The sequence below is a fragment of the Urocampus carinirostris genome, chromosome 2 (genome assembly GCF_059441175.1).
Source record: "Urocampus carinirostris isolate Australia breed hairy pipefish chromosome 2, RoL_Ucar_1.0, whole genome shotgun sequence".
NCBI lineage: Eukaryota > Metazoa > Chordata > Actinopteri > Syngnathiformes > Syngnathidae > Urocampus > Urocampus carinirostris.
Genome location: NC_142350.1, coordinates 3,201,437 through 3,220,908, shown reverse-complemented (window position 1 = coordinate 3,220,908; position 19,472 = coordinate 3,201,437). Strand labels below are relative to the sequence as shown.

At 40.6% G+C, this 19,472-nt stretch overlaps 2 protein-coding genes across 6 annotated transcripts; both read right to left on the bottom strand.

Annotated features, from left to right (window-relative positions):
• Positions 1-129: 129 nt before the first annotated feature.
• LOC148370657 (uncharacterized) lies at positions 130-10,702 on the bottom strand. Of its 4 annotated transcripts, none has more exons than XM_088328377.1 (11): positions 10,358-10,702; positions 10,216-10,284; positions 5,557-5,581; positions 2,839-2,925; positions 2,622-2,770; positions 2,428-2,547; positions 2,317-2,359; positions 1,423-2,167; positions 1,234-1,351; positions 926-1,118; positions 130-656 (listed from the first exon to the last, which is right to left on the bottom strand). In XM_088328377.1, exons 1-11 carry the CDS (start codon positions 10,415-10,417, stop codon positions 424-426), a joined length of 1,842 nt encoding a protein of 613 aa, XP_088184503.1. In that variant the 5' UTR covers positions 10,418-10,702; the 3' UTR covers positions 130-423. The 4 variants fall into 4 exon arrangements, with proteins under 4 accessions (XP_088184503.1, XP_088184504.1, XP_088184505.1 ...); XM_088328378.1 differs by having other exon boundaries at positions 926-1,082; XM_088328379.1 differs by lacking the exon at positions 10,216-10,284.
• Positions 10,703-10,848: 146 nt separating this feature from the next.
• rprd1a (regulation of nuclear pre-mRNA domain containing 1A) lies at positions 10,849-19,259 on the bottom strand. 2 transcript variants are annotated; one of them, XM_088327742.1, is made up of 7 exons: positions 18,888-19,257; positions 18,653-18,782; positions 15,155-15,261; positions 14,999-15,084; positions 14,077-14,203; positions 12,981-13,156; positions 10,849-11,186 (listed from the first exon to the last, which is right to left on the bottom strand). In XM_088327742.1, exons 1-7 carry the CDS (start codon positions 19,036-19,038, stop codon positions 11,100-11,102), a joined length of 864 nt encoding a protein of 287 aa, XP_088183868.1. In that variant the 5' UTR covers positions 19,039-19,257; the 3' UTR covers positions 10,849-11,099. The 2 variants fall into 2 exon arrangements, with proteins under 2 accessions (XP_088183868.1, XP_088183869.1); XM_088327743.1 differs by lacking the exon at positions 10,849-11,186 and adding an exon at positions 11,197-12,835 and having other exon boundaries at positions 18,888-19,259.
• Positions 19,260-19,472: the final 213 nt, after the last annotated feature.

Below are 19,472 nucleotides of genomic sequence, written 5' to 3'. Positions count from 1 at the left end.
AGAAAAATATTCAAAATTAAAATGATAAATATTTTATGTATTAGAGTGTTAACTGATAAAAAAATTTATCAGATTTTAATACGTACTTAACCTAATTGTATAAGGAGCAATATTGGGAGTGCTCATAAGTAACAGCATTGTAAGTTTAATACAAATGTGCATGAATTCGAACCTATGTGGGCATTGGAGGAAAGAAATAAAATATCATTGACACTTATTTACATATATTCACTGTGTTGACAAAAATTCCAGAAAACAAAGCGATTTAACAAATGCAGCAAAACCACATCCTGTTTCAAAACCAACAGACAGAAATAAGATAAAAGAAGTCATCTTGTGTATCTTTTTCCTGTGATTTTATGCTCAATGGTCAGCTACTCATTTCAAATCCATAGCATAGTAAGTGATGTGTACTGTAACTAACTAGTTTCTGGACATGAATTCCATAATGGTGGTCTTTAATTTTTCCAAACTTCTGGAGTACAGTGCCTCTGGGTTTATTCTGCCGTGTCTCTCCAATTCTGCAGGTGGTGAGCGGGATAGGAAACACCCCCCCGAGAGTGGTGGCTGCTCGCCGCTTCCTTGGAAGTGTTGGGAGATGTGATCTTGCTCATTCGGATGACGTGTTGTGCTCATCCGCTGCTGATTGAAATCCACTGAAGAAAATAAATGGGGACATTAGATGGTGCAGCTGGAAAACATTACTAGAACAGGGGTGGCCAACCCGGAGCATTTCCTGTGTGTTTTGGAGGTTTGTCTTCCAAAACTCGCGTGATACAATTTATGACCTTGTTTGCAAGAGCTTGAAAATGATCCTGTAGATAGGAATCGACTGTATTGGAGCAGTGAAACTCCAAAAATATACAAGAGATGCAACTCTCGAGGACTGGGTTGACCACCCTTGAGCTAGAAGTACGTTCCTTACTTTGATAATGATTCCTGTCAAAGTCCATAGGGTCTCGGCGTCCTCTCGGCTGGTACACTTGTTGCCTGTCACCTGCATGAGTCCACTCTCTTCCGTTTTGGTTTTTCTCTTCCCTATAATAGTCTTTGGAGTCCTGGAATGATCTCCTATTTGGCTGCTGTGATAACATTGGCAAGCTTGTCGGACTGATTTGCTGTTTGCAAACAAAAGACTTTCATTTTAACCCAACCAGCTCCAATTTGAATTTTATAGTACCTTGCGAACTGGAACATTTGCAAGGAAGGCGTGGGGTGTTAAAGATAGACTACCTTTGATTGTGGGAAGCGATGAGAATGTCCCATGTTTCCGTGTGGCCCCTGCTGGAAAGCTCCACCTGTAGAGGCCAGAGGAGTACTGAACATGGCAGATGGAGATCCAGCTTTAAACCTGTGGCAAAAATTGTCTAGAAAAGTCAATGACGACAAAGAAGAAAGGAATTCCAACAATAAATGTCTTACCTCTTGTTTGTCTCAGCCAACTCCGCGGCCGTGGCATCAGAAAAACGGCTTTTTCTTTTGTGTTGTTTACCATTGGCCTCGTTGCTTGAAGGACCATTCAGGAAGCGGCGGAAAGGCTCTGGGATATCTGCAAAATCTTTCTGAGGGTTCTGGAATTTGGTGGGGCTGGCCAAATGCGGATCTGCTAGTGGCGTTCCGTGATTGTAATCTCGGAAATGTTTCACGGGTGGGTCTGAAGGTAAGTGAACACTTTTTAGAGGGGCTTCTGGCAAGCCAGGAGATGAGGACTGGTAGTCTTGATGAAGGAAATTATAGCCTGAACGCTGGGAGTGCAGGAGGTCTGAATGCTGGGCCTTAGAGTCTGAGCGATTGGGCTGGTATTCCAAACCTCGGGGCTCGTAGTCCCGACGCTTGAACTGGTAGTCCAAAGTATGCCGGTGGAAGGCCTGATTTTGGGGCGGTGAGTCCTGGTGCTCTGCCCTGATATCAGTAGCCTTGTAGCCAGGGTGCTGAGAGTGGTAGTTTAGATCAATGGAGTCTTGAAACCAACTCTGGTAGTCCGTATGACGAGGATAAAACTCTTCCCTTTCATCTTTATCTGTGTAGCTGGTCCTACCTACATAAGGTTGATCCCAATCTTGATGCACATTCTCGAAGGGCTGGACTCTTGTTTGAGGGAAATCATCCTTTTTCTGACGAGAATCCCTCTCCAAGTCATTAACATTTTTACATTTGTGAAGCAGACCTGCATGTATTTGAAAGGAAAAAAATGCTTAAGAACTGGGTTTCATTTAATGAAAATAACACACATAAAAACTTTTAACTAGTGCTTGAATTTATAGTTGCTTCAACAAAACCGCTACCTAATCCTGATGTCCCCATTTGTTTATTCACCTCTTGTGTTAATGTCTCCAATATTTTTCTTTTTCCTAATTTCCTGTGACAAAAAAAATAGTATTACTATGATTTGTCAAAAAAGACAATATGAGAGGTCCTGGAACTTACTTTGGGACATCCACTCCCGTCCTGCATAGCAACAATCTCCGCTCTAGCGCGAATTATCTTTCCCGATTGCGACACTGTCGCATTCTTGTCCCACGAAGCCAGATCTGGACGGTTTATTTCCTGCAACGAGACTTGACCGTGAGTAAGACTATTGTTCTTTTTTTTAAATCTCAATAAAAAGATATCTGCCGTACAATATATTTCTGCCTGTGTTTTCGTCCAATCACATGATGGATCATTTCTGGTGGGTTCCCTGTGATGTTACAAAGTTTACATGCGTATTGTGGCACCCCACTGTTTAGATTGACGTTCCCGCTCTGCACCTCTTCCAAACAGCTTAATCCTGAAATGTTAGAACACATTATTTGTGACGTCACATCGTTTCAAATTATGAGAATGTCACTTTCTTACCGATGATTGGCTCGTCAAGTTTCAGGTATTCCACATACTGCAGCAGATCAGTAAACTTGGGCATGGTATGTTCTTGGACCATCCTTCCTGATGACAACCAAAATAAAATGCGTGATGACAGGGCAAAAGAAAAATCGATCTAATTAGGCTAAACTGAATACATTTAAACCTACAAAGATTAGCATAAAGTTGGACAAAAAATTAAGGATACACATGGACGCACCAAATTTTTAACTAATTTGTAGAAAAAATGAAGGAGTGTAATCGTCCATCAAAGCCAATTTGGCAGTGATAAATGTGAGGAGACTCACTCAAGCTACATCCAAGGGGAGAAAGAAGATTTTGACATCAAGAACCTCAAGACCTCTTAAAAAAACGTGAACCAAGCGAAAACGATCTACAGCAAAAGTGAGCAAATATGAAGACATTAAAACTGAGAACTGATTAAAGGCTGCAATCTTTGTACCACACTACTTCACAATGCACAATAAATGTGACCAAAACTAATGACATTATAGTGCAGCCTCCGCACCAAAAAAGCATCAACCAAAAAGATAAGCACTAGGTACGAAAGTGCTAAAAATAATCCAGAATCTGGAAAAGGGCAGTTGTCAATCTACAGCTACTTACAAACTACAGGCAATACGTGAAAACGTTAATGTCAGTACAGACAAAAACAAAATACAAGTACTGGACAATTGTATAAGAAAAAAGAGGCAGAAGTATTTAGAAAGAAAAAGAAACAGATCTTTGCGTGGGCAGCATGGTCAATGGCTAGATAGCACGCCGGCGTCACAGTTCAGGGGTCCCGAGTTCATTTCCACCAGCCGGCCTCCCTGAGAGGCGTTAGCATTTTTTCCCTGTGCCTGGGTGGGTTTTCTCTGGGCAATCCGGTTTCCTTTAAAAACATGCATGGCATGTTGATTGGCGTGAAATGAGATTGTCTCTCTGTGCCCTAAGTATATCTGGGAAGCAGTCCAAGATGGGTCAGAAGTTGGCTGGGAGGAGCTCTAGCAGCCCTGTCACCTTAATAAGGACAAGAGGCGAGAACATTAAGGAATGACTGGATGAGAGTTGTATTCTCATAAACCAAATCACAAACACTCAAGCGCCTAATCACCAATAAAGATTTGCCACAGAAATAATTTCTGCTACAAGAAATAAAGCCAAGTCGCAATTTACAGCTGCTAAAGTATTCCTTAATCTTAAAATAGCCTGGGAGGAGAGCGAAAAAAAGTGAGGAAAATTACAAACTTGGAAAAGGATCACAGTTGTGGAAAACCAGGCTGAAAAATATCTTGAGACAACGCAATAAATAAAGAACCTGGGTTGCTGCTTTTGTTTAAGAACCAACCAAACTTCTGAATGAAAGATCCATAGACAATTTGATGTTGGCTCCCAGCGCCTAAAGCTACCTTTCACAGTCTGTGACACTCAACCACCAACTGTCTTTCACCCAAAAACTTAGTCCCAGATCCCCTAAAGAATGTGTGCTAAGCCTTCTGCTTTTATTCTCCACACCAGGGGTGGCCGCATGTCTTGCAGGTTTATGTAGTTTCTCTGCTCCACTACAGGTGATTCAAATCACCCCGACCGATCATTATGAAACTCCTACAGTTCGCTAACAAGCTGAGTTGAAGAGAAACCTCCAAAACATGCAGGACATGTAGCTCTCGAGGTCCAGATTGGACACCCCAGCTCTACACCTCTGACTATTTACCCACCAGCCTCACAGACACATTTGTTACGTTTGTCAACAACACCGGCTTGTCTAGCCTCATCTTGATGGAGATGGAGACACTGTGTTCGAAAAACAAACTAATACAGAACACTACCAAATCCAAGGAAGTCCTACTCATCTTTAGAAGGGAAAAATACACGGACGGAGCTCCACTTATCAATGGAGACTGTGTATAAAGTCTTCTCATTCAAACTCTGATGACCTCTTCTGGTCTGCCATCCTCAGAGCTGTGGTGGGGTAGGCCCCGAAGTGACTGCAGTTCCGAAGAGTGCTCAGGATAAAGAACTTGGAATTGAAGCTGTTGATGTACTTCTAAAGTCAAAGTGGAGGCCATACAGCATCACAGTGAGGTATACCGACTGCACAGCTGCATATAGAACCGTACAAAGAGTCATCAACACAGCCCAGAAAATCATCGGCCACTCTATGCCCTGTCATGAGGAAATTTCTAGCTTGTGCAACTGTGGCAGAGCTCATAACAACCTTCAATGAAAAAAGACAACATTGTGGAGAATGGAACTTGAGTTCAAATGGAAGAACCCCAACTGGTCAAATTTACAACACAAAGCAATGACAAAAATATGATAAATGTTTCCTCCAATTTCCTGCAACTCAGTGGTTTTGGATTTCATCTGTAACCTCATTTTGCTCCAAAATGTGTCCATATACAAGTCTCAGAACATAAGGACCAGAGACATACAAGACTTTATCAAACCCAGTTGAAATGAAAGAAAACCATTCTAATTCCAACTCAACCAAATGATACACCAAGGAGTCTCCTACAACTTTTCAATTGTGGATTTTGGTGATGTGTTAGGAGTTCTGCAGAAAACTTTTCTGGCAAAGACAGGTTTAGTCTGAAGACCCATGACCACCCCCGCCCAAGGACAAAAATACATTTGGGTGTGTACCTGTGTTAAAATGATTGAGGCCATTGCGGACCTTAATTTAGTCGCGGGATGATGGGGTTTACTTACCCGCGGCGACGGCGGCCTCCTCTTTCTGCCGAGAATGAAAGAAGAGTGAATGTGATCAATCAGGGCTGATTGGGTCAATAATAAAAAACATACATCTTTACAGGTACATGAGCTAATTTCGTATGTTTGACTCTGAGAGAACCTGCTAAACAAGACCACAAGTTTTCTCCATTTCTGGTGAACGCAAGCTTGATTGTGAATTGGTTTCACAAGAATTACTGTAATGGAAAGACGCAGCTCGCTTTAAGTCTTGGTTGCTGATAGTTGAACAACGTTCAGCAGTCCCCCTGTGTTCATGCTCTATCCGCAATCTCTGAAATGTTTTCCCTAAATCCTTTGTCTGTACCATTCAGACAAAGCAAGGGTGGCAATAGGTGAAAATTGAAGCTCGAAGAAAATACACAGAAGAAGAGACACTAAAGAATAGTGTCAAGTTGATTTGCTTTTTGCTGGGTGTCTTTCAAAACAACACTCAGAAATATTAAGTCCCCCAATAAGGTCAGAGGAGGATAAAGAAAAGCAAATTTAGATGTTGGTCTGTTGGTTGGATCCCTTAACCACTAGAGTTGTAGGGGCACAATTTCCTGTGGTGTGTCTTGGGCAAGTGCAGCTTGGTGGCGCCCATCCCTCTCCAGGACAACAAATTTGAAGATAAAGAAAGCCCAACTCTTATATCTGAATTTCACCAGACAAGAATTGAATTATAGTGGTGGTTCAGCTTAGAACTTGTCCAACATTAACCAGCTCGACCCTGGCCATCATAAGTCACTTCAATTGTACTTACCTGTATATTGTAGAAAAACATGGTTTTATTAAGGTATTATTATATTCATCAGTATTATATACAGCTCAATGTTTAAAACTAAATTGCAAGTGCAAGTAATATTGAAAAAAGGACACTCCATATGGGACAGAATTACAGGTAAGATCTTAAACCCCATAAGTTCGGGGCAGGCGTTTTTTTTAAAAATCCACTTCTTATTGTTTTTTTTATCCGTGCAGCAGAAGAAACTCCAGCTTATACCCCAAACTTGCCATGTTAATACAATCCGTGCTGTAATAACCTGCAACCAGCAGCAGTGAGCGAGTTTTTAGCACAGCGGGGCGCATGACAGATCAGCGGAGAACATCAATTGAACCTTGCTCAGTAGACGCGATCTTGTTCCTGCATGACACCCTTAACAACGTAATTAATGTACTGCTTTTGAAATTGATATTTTTTCTATTGTCTGGGGCTTTAATGATTTCCTTCATTTCACTGGAATGATGACCAGGAAACGAGGCAGCAATTTACAAAGTATCGACAAGTCCAGGCAGCAGAGTCAAAGCTTTTATTCTATTTATATTTTGCACAATTTGTAACCTTTTTTTGTTTGATCATATTTAAAATGCATTTTTAAACTGAGCCCATGCTTTTTAATTAACCCATATGGCATGCATGGTGGCTGTCGAGGTATTTTTTCCCAGATTTAGTGATCCGTCACTTAATCTTAAACAAGTGGTGAATACGGCTAAAACGACTACTTGCCTGTTTGACCCGCTTCCGGGTTCGCTGATTACAGGTATTTTTGGCGTCCTTGGACCTTCAGTTTTAAATATTATCAACATATCACTCCTCTCAGGTGTTGGTTCCAACGGCTTGTAGGTCCGCTTTTATTAAACCTACAGTTAAACGACCCAACCTTGATCCAGAAATCATATAATTACAGACCTGTGTCAAACCTACCGTTTCTTTCTAAAGTACTTGAAAAAGTTGTGGCTCAGCAGCTGAATGATTTTGTATCTGAGAATAATCTTTTTGAATCCATGCAATGAAGATTCAGGTCTAATCACTCTACTGAGACAGCCCTGGTTAAGGTAACCAATAATCTTCTACTGGCAATGGACTCTGGCGCTTCATCACTGTTGCTGCTGCTGGACCTTCGTGCTTGCTGCCTTTGACACTGTGGACCATAACATCTTACTAGACCAGTTGGAAAAATGGATTGGTCTCTAGGAACCGTCCTCTTGTGGTTCAGATCCTTCCTCTCGGATAGGACGCACTGTGTTAAATATGGTGAAATGACATCTGAGCCCTTTTGTGTTACCTTAGGTGTTCCGCAGTTCAGTACTTGGCCCCCTTCTTTTCAACATTTACATGCTTCCATTAGGTGATATTATTCGCAAGTATAATATCAGTTTCCATTGCTACGCAGATGACACTCAACTATATCTTATGATGGAGGAATCGGACCCACTAAACTGTGGAAATTTGGAAGCCTGCCTCCCCGAGATAAAAGAATGTATGTCACTCGACTTCTTGCACCTTAACTCGGAAAAAAACGAAATGTTAATTATTGGTCCATCTAAAATCCGTGACTTGTGCTCAAAAACTGCTCTGAACATTGACAGAGTGACTCAGTCAAAAATGTAAGGTCTACATTTGACCCAAATCTGTCCTTCCAAAAACAAGTTAAGAATATTACAATATTAAAATTTGCCCTATGCTGACCCAGTCCGATGCGGAGATTATAATTATGCGTTTGTTACCTCCAGTCTTGATTACTGTAATGTACAACTCTTCGGTATCCCAAAGTCCAAAATCAAGAGCCTGCAGCTGGTCGAAATGCTGCAGTGAGACTTTTAACTAAGACAAGAAAGTTTGATCACATTACCCCGATTTTAGCTAACCTGCATTGGCTCCCTGTTAGCTTAAGATGTGATTTTAAGGCTCTGTTGGTATTATACAAAATCATGCTTGGACTTGCTCCCTCATATCTTTCAGATTTAATTTCCCCCTCTGTTCCGGTCCGGAGCCTTTGCTCTGAAAATGCTGGTCTACTCGTGATCCCAAGAGCCAAGAACATATCCGCAGGTTCGAGAGCATTCTCCATTCGGGCTCAATGTTGTGGAATGCTCTTCCCCCTGAGATTCGATTTGCAACCTCAGTGTAACTGTTTAAATATAGACTTAAAACACACTTCTATTCATAGCTTTTGAATGACCTATATTTCAGGTTGACAATATCTGTGTATCATTTGTTATTGCAACTTCCATTGCAGCCTGGTCATCCTGGAAGGGGGATAACCTCATGTGCGGTCCCTTCTCAAGGTTTCTTCATTTTTCTCATGTTGAGGTTTTTGAGTTTTTCCTTGCCCTTGTGTAGGTTTTAGATCAGGGGATGGTATAAAAATAATCTGTGGTTTGCAATCATCTGTGGTCTGTGCAGCCCTTTGAGACTCCTTGTGAATAAGGGCTATACTAATAAACTTGACTTAACATGACTTGCCCCTTAGAACATTACATATCTTAATTGTGAGTATACTGTATATTCATAAAATGTCTAGGTAAATATTTTCTACAGCCTAAGTAGAGCTTTGTATTACTCAATAAGTGGAGGCAGTTATTTCCATTGTTTAACTTTCCCACAGAAATCATTCAGCTGTTTCTTTCCCACCTATCAATCAGTTGTTTATCTTTGAAGCAGCGCAGGGTGAGCAATGCTAAAAAATGGTCGCGAGTGTGATAAACTAGTGTCTGAAACTCGTGACAAAAAGTTACCGGACACCAGGGCAGACAACTCTGAAAAGTTGCCTGTCCAGCCATAAAGTTGCCTGCCCCATTTTTCACAACTTAAAACACACTAATCGCAAAAAAAACATTGTTGCAAAGTATTAAGGATTGATAATCAGATTATATAACAGAACAACACTTTAAAATTAAGGTTATTATAAATCTACTTATAACATTCATTACATGTATATGACAACGCTGTTTTCCATCTGCAATCAGTCTGTACCTGTATTTACTTATCTTCATTCATGCAATGTTTGTGTTGCGTCTTCTGCTACGAACCACGTGAACTTCTCTTTCTACGATGCTTTTAATGTATGTTTACGTTTTGTAGCGTCATAAATTTTGTTGGCTTCTTTCGAATCTTTCTTCTGGGGCTTAGGTTTTGGCCTGATTACTAACCACCATTTTTCTTGTGTTCTCTGTGCGTCTACTTTTGTCAAGATTTGTCAATTTAATAGCGCTCTTACTCGTGATATTGCGGTAAGACATTTTCCATTGTGTGACGTCATTACGCACGTACCATATTTCGTTTTGCTATTGTTGATTGCCATGTTCCGAAATTCGAACGAACCGAAATTCCGAAATTTCCAAACCGAACGAAGATTTCAAAATTGGAATAAAGCAAACGTTTGATTTGAAAAGAAATCTCTTGCAGTATTTCTCCGCGCGATTAAGCAAGAGCTCTCCTTCGCTCTTGTTTTGCTTTTATTTTTGTGTCCCAATGATTGTTGTTGGAATTAATCATGTTTATCATGTTCATAAAAATATTTAAATTGTTGCTCCGTCGGATTTCAACACTTAAAGTGAGGCTGGGTTTTTTTTGGGCCCGAGTTTACCTCTAAACAGAACTGCTAAATGAGTTTACCAGCATTTCTTATGGGGAAAATAAATTCAGAACACGACAAAACCGTACCTAAATTTCCAATCTGGAACAGATTCAGTAAAAAAAAACTATTACTTTTGTCATGTAGCATATTTGCTCAAAGAAAAACAAAATACCGAATCACATATTCCCAATTGTCAGATTAAGACTTTGTCCTATTATTTCCTTGGATTGTGCTCAAGAAAATAATTTCCTGGCTGGTCTTCAAGGAATATGAATACCTTTTGGTGTCCAGGTGTGGTCAGGTGTATCTTATACAAACTTTGGCCCCTCAAGGAAACATCGCAAACCTTCAACAACACAAACATGCCAAATGCAGTCAAATATCGCACCCGATTTCAACCACGCTACAGAAGTACTCACCGAACATCCAATGAAGTCCAGTGATGTACTATCTTCGTATGGCGTCGTCAAATCGTCCATTTTTAGTAGTTTTTTTTTTTTTTCCCTTTCGAAATTTATTTTGGCTGGCTGACTAGCTAACGTTAGCACACAAGGCTGAACAAATGAGCTTGCAAGAGTAACTTGTCCGCAGTTTGATGTACAGTAAAGGATTCGGTTTCAACACGAACCATGAACTGAAATCCAAATACAATATAAGTATACGGTCAAACTAAATATAAAACAACGGTTTATTTAAACTTAATAGTTACATTTCACCAGAAACAACGCTAACCATGCAATAATACTGCGAACATTATTTTCCGGGTCATGGTGATGACGTCATCATTGACTTCTTCCGGCCTGGCGGTTTATACGCGCACATTTTTATATTAGACAAGTAATAATGAAAACAATTTCGTTTTATTGAAATGGGGGGGACAACACAAATCCAGTCCAAAACATTTGAATGATTCCAAAGCCACGTTGTTTATTTGGATAGCAACTGATATGTACAAAAAAGGTTGCAATCTGAATGGAAATCTTCACAGTAATTTCAAATATAAGATATTTACACATAGCCGCACGCATATTAATATGTACACTGATGCCTCACTCACAGTTTGAATTAACAGCTAATACAAAAGCAATGACTAATAAAGTTGACACAAAAATCAAATAATAATGAGCGAACATTGCTAAAAATGATAATCCAAATTGGATGTCAGGTGGAGGAATCAGGGAGTTTGTTCAAGCGGGATCGCAGCTCTTTCCGGACCTGGCTCACTCGGGCCAGTTTGCGTTTGTATTCCTAGAGAGAGAAAAAGCAATGCAAATTTCTACAGTAGATAAAAACTAGGGCTGATACCAATACCAATTATTAGTACTAAGAGGATATTTGGAGCAGATATTTTTTGGTCTAGCGCAAAAATTGACATGAGAAATTTTTAATAAAGCAAAAAGAAACAAATAATATTTATTAGAAATTAGGATTTCAACATAACTAACATGACTAGATGAGGGGGTGGTGTAATAATAAGTCTGTAGTTTGCAACAATCGGTGGTCTTTGCAGCTGTTTGAGACTTCTTTGACACTTGACTAATCTTTCACTTAAACCAACAACTAACAAAAAAATTAAAAACGTTTGGTATTCACAATTTTAAACAAAGCCCTCGAACTTTTCATCCTCCGTCTCGGACATAAAAGCTGCACCAAAGCTTCATTTTCAGAGTCACTTTCCGTGCCATGTGGCCCTTCAGGAATTATACCGCCTTCTGAAAACGATCGAACGACGGTCCGAGCAGAAACAACAGCCCATGCGTCCACACGCTGTTCACAAACTGTGGCGAAACCCACCTGGGGCTGCCTTCCACTCTTTGTCAAACAGTGCACCCCTTCAGTCATCCAGCGCTCCCACGCTGCACCTAACGCTAGCGGTTGAAGCTCCTTTGTCACCCCCCAGGATGATAGCAAGAACGGAGTTCATTTGCTTCACTATTTTTTCACATAAACTTGTCAGATGGGAACGCATAGAGTCACAAATCAAGAGCGAAAAAATACACCTGGTCTTCTGACATAAACGTCCCTCAGCCATTCTTTCATCATGCCTTGTCCATTCAGCCCTCTTTATTTGATTGTTTGTATACGATAGCGGAAATGGCAACGGTATAACCAATAGCGGCGACGCTCTCAATTGAAACTTTCGCAGGGAATCCCATACTGCGGTCCTGTGTCACGTCCACCAAAATGGCGCGCTGTCTGATGTGAGCTGCGCCCTGTTTTGAATGAAATCAGAGACTTTTGTGTGCGCCTTATGGGCGTGAAAATATGGTATTAGCAGCAACTCATATAAATGTAAATACTTAAATAGCTCTGATTTTCTTTTTACAATAAATGAATAAAGATGTCAATACAACCATCCAGGATCCCATCCCAAGTAACATGACTTAAATTACTTAAATCAAAAAGTGCATTGAAATTCCAACATAGCTGAGGTATTGATAAGGGTGGGCACTCCTGTTTTGTAGCCAGATTGATGAACTAATGTTATGGTAACAGCTAATCACCTCTACTTTGGCATGCTTTTTATGCTCGCTCTCAATCACAAACACACACGCTTGATTGACCAACTAATGTTATAAGAGCTAATGTATCTGTCCTCACCTGAACGTGCCTCGCTAAAACAAAATTGAAAACTGATTTTTTTTACATTTTCTCTTAATCACACACATGCCTTTCTACCACAGAGTTTTTAAAATCTTGATAATATCAACGGCTTGATTCACATTCAGGGATGTCAGGACATGCAGGGCTGCCGCTCTTTGCAGAATGCAGTGTGTGGAGTCCAGAAAGCTTTTGTTCCAGTGGATCCACCGCGGTGCCTTATCCAATCAGAAGGCGCAGGTTGGATACAGTGTAGACAGAAGGCCGGACATAGGGCGCGAAAGACTCGGGTGTATCTAAAGACAGCCCGTCGAATGAATAAAAATGCTGATACCGATATCTGTCAAATTCCTAACTATAAGTGCTAATAATCAGCCGGCCCAATAATCGGTCAACCTCTAATAAAACCAATCACAAATGGAGAAGATGGTGTGGACATACTTCAAGTTTATGCTCGTTGCGCACCAGGCCGTCGCGTTGGCTCTGCAGGAAGCTGGTGAGGGTCCGCGTCAATTGGCGCCGATCGTCGATTTCTGCCGCCAGGCGACCGCTATAGTCAGCTAGCAACATGCAAGCGTCGTCCACCTGCCGCGACAGACGAGCACCTGACTCCTTGTCTATAAAAAGGTTGAAGCAGCAAAAAAAGGGTTACATTCACGCTTAACGGAATAAAAATCCAATCAAAATGTGTTTGTAATGCACTTTTCAGAAAATGAACAGGGTCTGTACACCTTCTTCTTGGCCAAATTCAAACACTTTCAAGGCCAATTTTTCAAAATTTCCAGTACCTTCAAAGAAAGAAATCCAGCGGCGATCAAAATAGACTCTTTTTCTGTGTCTCTTACTTTTCATCTCCCTTTTTATTTCTCTCTTTCTCCATTTATCCTTTTCTTTCTCTCCACCTACATTCCAATGCTCTCTCCCTTTCTTCCCCTCTCGCTTTCTCCCTTTCTCTCTTTCCGTTTTATCTATTTCTCTTTCTCTCCCTTCACTCCTCTTTCTCCCTCTTAATTCCTTTATTTGCGTCTTCTTTCCATCCCTTTCTTTTTTTCTCCCGTTGTCTCTTCATTTTTCTTTCTCTATTCATCACTTTCTTTCTCTCTCAAACTCACCATTTCTCTCTCTTTTGTTCTCTCCCCTCTCTCTTTATATTCTCTTACTCCTTTCTTTCTCTCGTTAACCCTCTTTTTCTTACTTTCTTTCTCCCTCTTTTGTTCTTTCGCTCTCTTTCTATCCTCTCTTTCTCTCTAATCTACTAGTCTAACCCCGGTGAGAGTGCTTTTTATACCATGTGGCCCCTGAGCTAAAATGAGATTGACACCCCTGTTTTAGATGGTGCTATGGCTGGTGAGTAGCATATCTTTATTTCTTCCATGTAATTGAAAACGTTAACGTTAGCTTCCGTTATCTCTCCTGGAGACTTTTCAGGCTTAACGCCTTCCATTTGAATTTGTTGTGTGCGGGCCGTATGTTTATAACCCCTATTATGTACTGTCCCTCCTTCAGGTGTATATTAGCCCCTCACCCCTGTCCTCACCTGTGATCCTGTGTAACAGTGCCATATCCTGCACCTCGGCGGGCAGTGAGGAAATGCGTTGCCGCAGCAGCGAGTCACCCGAGGTTGCGTTTTCCAACTCCTGCAGCGCCCGGATCAGGTCCGAAGTCTGTCGGGGGCACAAGGGGTTCCGTTACCACACCTGAGGAATATCTAGAGCGCCTCATTGTCCAGAAATTCCATGTTTTCTTTTTTTTTTTTTTTTATAAAGGTCTGAACATCAAGGTCCAATATTCTGGCACAACATTAAAAATACATTTATGGGACAATTTAGATAATGACCTTTGGCATTTATTTAGTCGTCCATTTTAAAATTTATTTATTTTCACGCAAATTTTGTGCTACATTTTGTTATTTATTTCAGTATTTCTTGTCTTGTGCATTTTGTCATGTACTTTATTATGTACCTTGTTAAAATGTTGTTCAAATGAGTAGATTGGTAGAATTGGTTGAGCTTTTCACCTATTGGTCAGTGCACAAACCCTCTTTGGACACTGATCAACCAATAGGTGAAAAGCTCAAACAGTTTGACCCGCCTTATCATTTGAACAACAAAATACATGACAAAATAAATACAGAAACTAACAAATGAATGACAAAATGCATAAATATATCAAAATACCATACATTTAAGTATGGCGTGATTTTTTTTTAAGTGTTCATTTATTTATGTGGCATACATTGTAGCTAGACAACTGGTTCGGGGTGTCCCCTGCCCACTGCACGAAGATGGATGGGATGGACTCCAGCACTCCGCGACCCTACTGAGGATAAGCGATGCAGATAATGGATGGTCGGATATTGTAGCTATTCATTTCATCCTCTATGTATTTCAATATCTGGCAAGAGGGCGCCTCCATATAAAACGTCTATCAGTTTCTTACTACACGGTCAGGGCCAGGACCTGTGGGGTTTCGGTGGAACCGGCAAAGTTGTCGTTGACCGGCTGGATAGACTCGTAAGACCTCTTGGTGGGCTTCTTGTCGCCGTCTGCAATTCACAGAAGACACCAGTGACTTTTTGGGCATTTCACGACAGCCGGAAGCAACCACGATCTTACAGAGAACTTTGGACAGCTGGGCCAGGATGTCGTTTTCGTAAACGGCTCTCTCTTGCCAGATGGACAAAACGCGGCCCAGTTGCTTTTTGGAACCGTCCTCGCATTCCCTGAGGGACAGCAAACACAGTTAACAAAATAGAAGTGATGAGTAAATCAATTATTCAATAGAACCCAGGATAAGACAATGCCTCCAAGTGTTGTTTTTTTTTAAAGTGTGGAATAAGATGTTTTTCTGACCCCTCTGTACAGCAATTTTCCTCCTCTAGCAAGTCATCAACAAATGACAGTATTTGTTTTCGGGACTATAAGGCACACTTTTCAGGCAAAGTTTTACCTTTTAGGTGCGCCTTAAAAGTGGTGTCCATGACTTCAAAATATTCAACATACTGACGCCATCTTCTGGCTGGAATTAACATTGCAGCCTCTGTCATGCTGCCTAATTTGCACATGCAAGTAAGTAACTTTCTTAGATAAGCTTGAATAAACCTCTTTCACCTTTTTAGGGGGTTTGGGTTGGCATTTGGACTGTATTTGAAGCAGTCTTTACCTGACTTACACCATTTTAATCCTAGAAAAAAAAGAAAATCGCATCAAATGCGTGAAATTACTGTACACATCCTCACCCCACCCCGCGTCCTTTCCTCCGGCTTAATGCGTTCAATGGCCAGAACACCAGTTATAAAAGTTAGATGGTTTAAAGATTTTGTTGAATGGTGTAAAGTTGCAGGAGGTATTGGGTTCATGTGTGGCAGCAGGTGGTGGTGGTGGTGGTGGTGGTGGTGGTGGTGGTGGTTGTTTGGAGAAGAATGTGAAGAAGAGCAGGGGAAAGGTGCAAGGCAATAGTTGTGCTGAGTGGATTGTTCAAATGTAGAGATTTGCGAATGGATGCAAAGCGAGGATTGTATGAAGGTTTGGTGGTACCAAAATTGATCTATGGGTCAGAGGCGTGGGGTTTAAAAGTAAGTTAGAGTAAAAGGTTAAATGTCTCTTGAAATGAGATGTTTGCATAGTATGTGTGGAGTGACACGACTTAATAGGTTAATGAATGGGGAAGTAAAGAGAAGAACTGGTGTGGTGAGAGAGCTTGCTGAGAGGGTTGATGAAAATGTTATGAGAGTGTTTGGACATATGGAAAGAATAGATGAAGGCCATTTGACTCAAATAGGATGTACTGCAGAATTGGTAGGAAATAATAATGACAGGAAGGCCCAAATATAGTTGGATGGATGGGGTGAAACGTGCTCTGAATCTGATGCTGGTTAATTTAATGGATGCAAGAGTGTGTGCAAGGGATAGATGTGAATGGCGAAGGATAGTTAAAAATGACTGATATTGACGCATATGATGCAGAGGGGGTAAACCAGTGTATGCTGTTGGGCCTCTCTGCTGAGGAAGTTTTGCATAGCAAAGCAACTCGCGCCTTGTTGTGCTGTTAGCTTAGTGTTCGGTGTCAGGTTGGGGAGAGCGATGTGCAATGAATGTTAGGTGAATGTGAGTATGTGCATGACTAATGGCATTGTCAAAGTGCAGATATGTTATCAGATGAACTACCTCTACTGTAGAAAGGTTCAGAATTGCTTCTTAAAGTAAAAAACACGAAAAATACCTACAAATGTCTAAGTTGCAAGGCCAGAACTAGTGATGAGAAAATGAAACCCCATAAAGCAGTAAAACCCTGCATGGAAGTGCTCCACACACATAGGGGCTTTAAGATGATTCATTTCCTTGACCACACCAGCATATGGACAGAAAAATTTACAACATGCTTGGTGCATGCAATCCAGCTATGGGGTGTACAATATGCTCTGAATACAAAAACACATATTTGAAGAGTGTATTAACAGAGTAACAGAGTAAGAGTGTGTCACAAATTGTTCTTTGTTACTTTGTATCTTTGTACTAATGCAACAAGTGAAAGAGTGAAATTTGGAGGTAAAAAAAGGCGTATACATTTTTTTTTAAAAAACAATATTTTTTCCACAGTTATTGGACTGATATTGACGCAGTTTGTTTCTGACAAAAATTTAACCTGCTTATGAAAATAAACTCTTTCACATGGTACAAATGAAGCAGGGTTGCATATATGTGTGATAGCAAGTTTGTAAAGAATCGGGAGTGCATATTTACGTGATTCCCAGTTCCATAGGGGATTTTTAACTCTGGGGGCGTTTTTTGCCGCTTTTATACCGAACCAAACACAAAGCTTACGAATCACTTCCTGAATCAGTCAAGTGATACACCTGCTTCTTGGGATATCAAACTTCACCACTCACATCATCAACACACACCTAGACTCACGGTTAATGAACCTCTCTTCTAATATATTAGGGACATGCTTTAGGGGTTCGAGCCGAAAGGCACATCCCTAGCCAAAGCAAATTGACGATCAGGACTAATATTTACTGGCGAAATACAGGGATGAAGAAAATGGGATATGAGTGAGATTTGAAATACTGCGTTTAAAACTATGGTTAACTTTGTTGTTATTGTTGCCATTATTATATCATAACTGTTATTATAAATATTATTTTTATTTTCATTGTTGTTATTATCATTGGTGCCGAAGAGATGTTTGGTAACTAGTGGCATTATGACGTTGAGGGATGGGTACTACGAAGATTAGTGTATAAAATATGTGATTGTTGTAAATATTATAATTATTGATATCTGACCTATGTAATAAGTATATCCATGAGATTTTGTTATATTAGACACAAGAGAAGAGGATTTGTAAAATGTATTTAATAGGGAAGATAAAGGGGTAGGGAAAATAAGCATCTGCTTCTGACTACCCCGTTTCGAACATGTTATGTAACATTATTTTGTTGTTGACTCATTGTTTTTGTCCTGTTTTTATTCTAATGTTCGAAATAAAGTTTTCATTCATTCAAAGAGTTCGACAATCGCTTCGCATAGTTTCCTCTGTCCTCTGGATCCACCAACTACACCAATGTACCAGCACAAGGCAATTAATATTTATTGATAATTTTCTTTAATTATACACGTGTTCATTACACATACACTAGTATATACCATATACGATTTTTTTAAACGTTTTTATCTGGGATACCAGGGAGCTAATAAGCATCTGTTACTCCCATCAGGTATACGGCAGATTTAACTTGTTATCCAGCTCGGTGGCCTTGGGGGTAGGGCGCCTGCTCCGAGACTGGGAGGTTGCTGGTTCAAGCCTCAGCCGAGTCATACCTAAGACTTGCAACATTGATACTCATTGCCTCCCCTCTTGGCCCTCTGCATTAAGGGTTGGAATTGAGGGGTTTGGTCACCGAATTACTCCCAACACATCAGCTGGGTTGAGCGATGGGGCTGGGAATCCCCTCCTCTGTACCAATCTACCAGAAAAAGTCAGGAATGTGTTCTTGGCTCTATGTATGTATGTATGTATGTATGTATGTATGTATGTATGTATGTATGTATCACCACCTTAGGTCCGGTTCATGATGTATTTCGAAGCTCGACTGTAATTCACAATCACACCTGTAAACATGTTTGAAGGCCTCGACAATGACTGGGGCAAAATCTTGCGTGAATTCGGGTCCTTTCCGCTTGCTGTTTTGGATGACGTCATTGGCCAGGTAGAGGAAGGTCAGTTTGCGTGAGCCTGGAGCTGCAAAAAAAAAACGAACCAGGACCAAAAATTATTTTTAATTTGGGCTGATCGTGCACAAAAGCATGAAGGCATGCATTTTTTTCTGCAGAGCTCACTAAATACCTTTAACAAGCTCGTTGTACCAAACGTCCACGATATTTTTGGAGTGTTTCCGGTGGTGAATGAGCCATAAGGACAAAGTCTGGACGCTCTGCTGAGAGTTGCTCAGCTCGGATAGTTTCTTCTCCAGAGCCGCTTCGGAGAACGAAGACATGTTTCAATATTCACCGCCGCCTGGCGACGTTGTCCAACCTCCACTTTCAAGAATAGTTTCCAACAGATCTATCTATTTACATGAAACGCCCCATCTGAAGTCGTAAAAACGTCACAAATAAACACATGTTAGCTGATCGCCAGCGCAGCCTCACCTAGCATAGCGTAGCATAGGAGTTTGCGCTGAGCACTTCCGTATTCCAATTGCGAGGCGTTCAAAATTTTCGGAATTCTAACTACAAAATGTGTTTTGAATTAAAACATCTCGTGAAAATATATTTATTGAGTGTGAGTTGTCATATTAGACAAAATATTTTCAATTTCCAAAAGTATTGGAATTTTTTATAGTACATTAACGCTTTTTTTGGTGTACAACAAGTTATTGGCCACTACTTACTCTCGTTGCAATAAGTACAAAATAATCGAAAACCTACG

Coding starts and splice junctions, on each gene's coding strand:
- LOC148370657 (XM_088328377.1), bottom strand. CDS start 10,417: ATGGACGATTTGACGACGCCATACGAAGATAGTACATCACTGGACTTC. Junction 10,285..10,357: donor TGGACTTCATTGGATGTTCG/GTGAGTACTTCT, acceptor GTGTTGTTGAAG/GTTTGCGATGTTTCCTTGAG. Junction 2,168..2,316: donor TGGAGACATTAACACAAGAG/GTGAATAAACAA, acceptor AAATACATGCAG/GTCTGCTTCACAAATGTAAA.
- rprd1a (XM_088327742.1), bottom strand. CDS start 19,038: ATGTCTTCGTTCTCCGAAGCGGCTCTGGAGAAGAAACTATCCGAGCTG. Junction 18,783..18,887: donor GTACAACGAGCTTGTTAAAG/GTATTTAGTGAG, acceptor TTTTTTTTGCAG/CTCCAGGCTCACGCAAACTG. Junction 15,085..15,154: donor CCAGCTGTCCAAAGTTCTCT/GTAAGATCGTGG, acceptor TGTGAATTGCAG/ACGGCGACAAGAAGCCCACC.